This window comes from Canis aureus, chromosome 34, assembly GCF_053574225.1.
Source record: "Canis aureus isolate CA01 chromosome 34, VMU_Caureus_v.1.0, whole genome shotgun sequence".
NCBI classification, from domain to species: Eukaryota; Metazoa; Chordata; class Mammalia; order Carnivora; family Canidae; genus Canis; species Canis aureus.
Genome location: NC_135644.1, coordinates 19,760,551 through 19,767,014, shown reverse-complemented (window position 1 = coordinate 19,767,014; position 6,464 = coordinate 19,760,551). Strand labels below are relative to the sequence as shown.

At 38.2% G+C, this 6,464-nt stretch overlaps 1 protein-coding gene across 7 annotated transcripts in view; it reads right to left on the bottom strand.

Moving 5' to 3' along the window:
- Window positions 1-304: 304 nt before the first annotated feature.
- Window positions 305-6,464, bottom strand: part of LOC144304823 (sodium channel protein type 1 subunit alpha) — a 140,688-nt gene continuing 134,528 nt past the window's right edge. For all 7 annotated transcript variants that reach the window (XM_077883419.1, XM_077883422.1, XM_077883417.1 and 4 more), the window contains 2 exons: window positions 5,726-5,996; window positions 305-3,608 (listed from right to left, as the gene is read on the bottom strand). In XM_077883419.1, the coding sequence (XP_077739545.1) occupies window positions 2,431-3,608; window positions 5,726-5,996 (1,449 nt within the window). In that variant the 3' untranslated portion in view covers window positions 305-2,430. The remainder of the gene's footprint in view (window positions 3,609-5,725; window positions 5,997-6,464) is intronic.

Here is a 6,464-nt window from a genome sequence, read left to right as displayed (position 1 = left end):
AAGGGCTTTTTATATCTCCAAAGGCCATCCACCATTGCTCTGACTCCCATACCTCTTTTCCACCGAGACCCACCAGCTTAGGCTCTGGTATCAGTATCTGGTAGCAGAGCTCACCCCCTACCGCTTGTAGCCCCTGGGAGGTTGTTCCTCCTAGTTCCATTTCTACCCCACGTTTTCTACTGTCAGCTCAGGTATAGCCATAGCCAGGTATAGCCGTATACTTCCCCTTCTCCCCTCATTTGTCGCATAAAGCATCTTCATCTTCTCACAAAATGCTCTTAACAAAAAGTAACGGGGCAAACAATAAAATAAAAAATGTAATCTTTATTAGTTTTGCACATTTTTAATGTTGGTTAGCATCATTTAGGGTAATAGCATTTTCCAGCATGCAGTTCACGGATACAGGTTATCTAAGTAATTTTAAGAAAAAGAAGAGCCTATGGTTTGCTTCTGTAAGAAACACAAAATATCCTGATGTAATTGTCTATGTGAGTTCACTACTCTCTGTTCTTGTGGAAAAAAAAAAAAACCTGCGAAACTCGCATTGTATTTACAGCAATCTAGAGCAACATGACTGCAAAGAAATGAAAATAAAAACAAGTTAGAAAGAAAAACGACAAAAATAAAAATTAGCATTATCTTCAATCAGCTTGTGCAGGCACTACCAAAAATGTAAGTAAAATTTTATGCCCTTTGCCAATTGCAGAGCATAGTCTGGAAGTGACTTGTGAAACTATTTTGCCCCTTAAAATTATGAAATAACCTAGAATTAGCAGATGTAATTAAAAAAAAAAGCAGAAATCTACAACTACCCAGTCTTGTTTTCATTTCTTAGTTAGCAAATGTCTTCCATGAAAAAGTACTATGGACAGAAAGTAAGAAAAGTGATCGTGATATCAACCCGAAGATAATTCCCTCTTCATATTTATGTACATAATGCTGAAAAATAAAATAAAATGACTTTTTACAGTATTTATATTTGCTTATAAAATTCTAAACACATTTTTAACAGGTTAAGCAGTGTTTGTTGTTTGTTTGTTTGTTTTTTAAACATGTCTGTACAGTCTGGCTATACACCATATGTTATCCACTTAAAATTTAAAAATAACCAAAAAGCTGTTAAAGTGCTGCAAACTATTGCTTAATGACTTAAAGAAATGAGATCTGTTGAACAATTTCCTTGACTTTACCACTGACATATGGTTTCCCATAAATGAGATTCTGAGCAGTGGGAGAAACCAGATACAGCAGCATGGTAATATAGACATGCATTGAGAGCATCCAAACTATCTCTAATGGTACAGAATACATTATATTACCTGTGTAAAGCTTGCACTCTACATTTCTTGTGGTACATATTTGATGCAATAAATACTGTGCTTAGGTCATTATTTGTTTGCCCAAACGTGCACCACAGGGTAAAATGACTATTTACATAATAAATAGCATTTCATTAACATATACGGTTGTCAACCTTGCTGAGCTGAAGATGGCTAACCAAAGTGCAGGATTAAGCAGAAATTTATAAAGGGTTCTTTTGGTCAATTCAGTCTTCAGAGGAGAAGCGATGCTCATTTCTCAGTTGTTGTTTGTTTTTAAATACAATAAACAGAAACACAACATTTATGACTCCAGACAGTTGAATGAAGTTTGCACCTGCTAAGGTTTAATGGCCAACCCCCCCCCCCCCCCCAGAAATGATCTACTTGGTGGGGGAGCTGGATTTGACAAAAACAAGATCTGCAAAGCACCTCCAATTATCACCCAATTACCCCTCCCAGAAACATGGATGGAATTTAAGAACTCATTGTATTCCTTGTGACTTTTTTTTTTTCATGCATGATCTCTAAGTGCAGCATGCCCTCATGCAAACCACACCTTTGTGCAGATGGGAGGCCACGAGATTGCGCTCACCCCTGGGGACATACCCGTTGAAGAGGCCCTTTGTCTATTTCACAACAGAAACCCCATTTACAAAAATAGTCACGTATAATAAACAACACATGGATTAAAAAAAAGATGAATCTCCTAACAGATTTCGTAAAAATGTGACAAATGTGGCAGTTGAGATGCAAAGAGTGGATACAATTACTACACTAAAGTGTTTCATGTTAAACAACCCCCAAATTATAGGTTTGCACCCCTTTGAACTGGTCCCTCCAGTCCGAGTAGCCATTTGATCTCTTGTCTTCAGCAGTGTCAGCTGGTAGTGAGAACAGTAACCTCCTGTCGAGGTCGTCTCCCCTTTACCCAGAGTCACAGTTTTCTGACAAGGGGTCACTGTCTTATTGTAGGCACTGACCTTAAGTAGATTTGTGTAAAAACAGTCAGTTTGGCATTGACCTCCGAAAGGAGTCCTGTGGACAAAAATACATCACCTTCACAGGCTGTAAACAATGTGTCACCCCATCATGCCTATTTATTTGCACTTTATTTCCCTTTGGCTTTTTCATCTTTGCCTTCTTGCTCATGTTTTTCCACAATTGGCTTTGTTACCCGATCGTAGGAAGGTGGACAAGCTGCGGTGGACATGGTCAGTTCGGTTTTCTCCGTAATTGAGTTTTCATTGATTCTGTCAATTATCATGTCTTCTTTTACAAGAAGATTAGCTCCACCTTTGATTTTATTTTTATTATACGTAAACGAAGCTTGTTTTACAGTTCGCTTCAAAAGGTGGCGCCTGTAAGCACGCTGAATGATAACAGCGGACACCTCCTCTTGTTTCCGTTTTAAAGTCGTAGTTATTGGCTGATAAGAGACCTTTGATGGGTTGGAAGCCATGAATCGCTCCTCCATCTGTATTCGGAGGGCATCCATCTCTCCGCTCTCTCCCAGGACCCGCTTTGTAAAAGCAAATAAGATGTCAAGACAGTGGATCCGGTCCCCACTGACCATGGGCAAATCCATGGCAATGAGCTGGAGTTTGTTCGGTTGTGGCAAATTGAGTGGGGGTTCAAGAGCAGCTGCAAACTGAGACAGTTTCTCAAATTCCATGAACTGGGTGGCATCAGGATCAAACTTCTCCCAAACCTCATAGAACATCTCAAAGTCATCCTCGCTCAGGGGCTCTGCACTCTCCTCAGTGGCAACACTGAAGTTCTCCAGGATGACAGCGATGTACATGTTCACCACAACCAGAAAGGAGATGATGATGTAACTGACAAAAAAGAAAATCCCCACAGATGGGTTCCCACAGTCTCCCTTAACTGAGCTTCCAGGATTAACTTTATTAGGATCACAATCGGGTGGTTTACTGTTGAGAATAGGTGCTAGCAATCCGTCCCAGCCAGCCGAGGTGGTAATTTGGAACAAGCAGATCATGCTGTTGCCAAAGGTCTCAAAGTTGAACATGTCATCAATCCCAACTTCCCTCTTGACATAGGCAAAGTTGGACATTCCAAAGATGGCGTAGATGAACATGACCAGGAAGAGCAGGAGGCCGATGTTAAACAAGGCAGGGAGGGACATCATCAGAGCAAAGAGCAGTGTGCGGATCCCCTTCGCCCCTTTGATCAGACGCAAGATTCGACCGATCCTGGCGAGCCGGATCACTCGGAACAGGGTGGGGGACACAAAGTATTTTTCTATCAGCTCAGCCAGAAACATGCCTGTGGAAAAAAATGAGAATACCAACCATTGAAGAAGTTATCCATTAAAATAATCATTACTCTCCTGTTAAATCTCCAAAGTAAAGTTTAGAGCCTGAAATTTAGTTACATAATCTCAACTTTGACATACATAGATTATATGTGACTGTATATAATATATATAAGTAAACCTTAATTTTGACATTCAGTATTAAATTCATCTCAATATTTGTTATAGACTAAATTGTGTCCCTTCCTCCTCCCTGCCCACCCCCCCATTCATATGTTAAAGCTCTAACTCTCCAGTGCCTGTATTTTGAGATAGGGTTTTGAGGAGATAATTAGGTTTAGATGAGGTCATAAGGGTGGGGCTCTCATAATAGGATTAATTCCCTTATGAGAAGAAACACTGGAGAACTTCCTCTTTCTCTGCCATATGACACAGAGAGAAGGTAGCCATATACCAGCCATGAAGAGAGCTCTCACCAGAAACCCACTATGCTGGGTTTGATCTTGGACATCTAGCCTCTAGAACTGTGAGAAAGTAAATTTTGGTTATTTAAACCACCCAGTCTGTGATAATTTGTTATGGCACTCCAAGCTCAGACAATATTCAATAACAATATTATAGTACTTTTTGTCTTGAGGGATGTCTGAAAACTATCTTTAGCTTATATAAAATCCCAAGACTAGATCTAAAAAAAATAAGTAAAAAATTATCAAGTCTGTCTGAACAGCAGTGGCCAAGGGTACCAGTACACATTTATATGAATAGAATTTTTTTTTTCTGAAATTGTATGTTGAGTCCTTATCCATCTAAAAGTATCTGCAATTTTTAATACTATTTTCATCTTCCGTGAACTTGATGCTTGCCTACACTTCCACTATAACGTTCTTATATATTATATAGACATATAAAGAGATATATGCTCTAGTACATTTCTCAAAGGATCCAAGCTGAAGCTCTTTCTGGTCTCCTGTGTCTAATGTTGGTCTCTCAGTCTGTTTTTTTTGTTTTTTTTTTTTTCTTTTTTTTCAAGACTTCTTCTCCATTTGCCTTTTAAATAATGAAATAAAGATTGGACTGAAGAGTTCAGGAAACTAAGTGTTTCCAGTTACATGGTCTCATTCAATAAAGAGTGAGTTAGTCTCACTATGTGTGGGTGTGTGAGAGAGGGAGAGAAAGAGGAAAATAGAGTGAAAGAGACGAGAGGTGAATACAACCTTAATACTCTTGCCACAACTGATTACACCATAGATCAGTATAGAAATTGAAGGCTACTTGCAACCTATGGGTTAGAGATAAGACCAACTTCTTCAGAGGGAGTAATGGCATGAAAAGCTACCCAGCAGAGGTGCCCCATATTGAATGGTAAAATGTTGACCTAATCATATTATCTGGTTTAAGAAAGAATGAATACTTTCAGCCCACAGATAGACTTCTTCACTTCCCTGGAGCTAGAGTTGTATCTTTAATGAGATGAGCTATTGCTCACGCGATGTGTTGTACATTCCAGACTTTGAAGTGTATAACTGTTAAAATGATGCCCCACACCACCTCACATCTTTTTGTGTATCATTACTATAACCCCATTTCAAGGTTATCTATAAAATCTCTACCTGATACCCTTAAAAGAAACTACCATCTGTATTTGGTAACATATTGCACTTAATTTTCTTTTCACTCTATACCTTTCTTTATCTTGCCACCAGCTTCCACTCCTATCTACATGCTAATGGCTCTGTGTCTATATCTCTGATGTAGTGTCTCTCCCGAGTATCCCAATAAATTTCTAGTTCTCTTCTCAACAGAGCCATTTAGATGTTATGCAGATTACTCAATCTCGACATTTCACAAATATTTTTATCTTGGTTAGTAGCACATGCCTAGTTCAAATGAATGAGAATTTACCCTTAGATTCACCATAATCTAAAATGGTTAGAAAAGGGTTAGGATACAATACTCTACATATATCAGGAGCCTCATTTTGTAAGAAGACAAACACACAGGGATGAAATACAAAAAAAAAAGATTTCAGAGTGGTTATTTGTGAGTAGTGGGATGACTTCTAATTTAAACTTGAATGTTCCAACTTTTACTTTTCCTGAACAGAACTTAAGAGATTTTAAATACTTACCTACAATGGAGAGAATGACAACCACAAAATCAAAAATATTCCAGCCTATGGTAAAATAATAATGGCGGAGGGAGATGAGCTTCAGCACACACTCTCCAGTGAACAACACAATGAACACCAGGTTGATGCGTGACAAAATGTTAGTCACATATTCACTCTGGTCATCTGTTTCTACCATCATTGTGACCATGTTGAGACAGATGAGAATCATGATGCTTATGTCAAAAACTTGTCTGGTTACAAAGTCAAAGACCATTCCTTGAAATTTGTTCTGTAGGGAAACAGAAATGGTTTTAGCAACCTAGGAGTTTTCCTATACATGTTGGCATCTACATAAGTACTTTCTACATTAACTCTCTAATACTATGCATAGTAACCACTGACCCTGAATTTTGTAAAAGATGGCTTACACATTAATTTTTAAAATTTAGTTATCAAAATTTCTATTTATCAATATGTATTCCACAGAATAGCAATCTCTATCCAAAGGGGATTTCTGAAAAGAAACACTGCATGCTGTATACTTCACTCAGAGGCACAAAATGCATAGTAACATATTAAGATTATGAGAAGTTAGAAAACCTGCTTAATTTTGTTTTACCAGAATATCCCATGATCAGTTGGACCATGCAGCCATTTCAAAACATAGTGTCTATTAACATTCCATTTGTCTTATTCTCAAAGACTTGTTAAAGGGAGCTTGGAACTTCAAGAACATATCTATAACATTATGCATTTA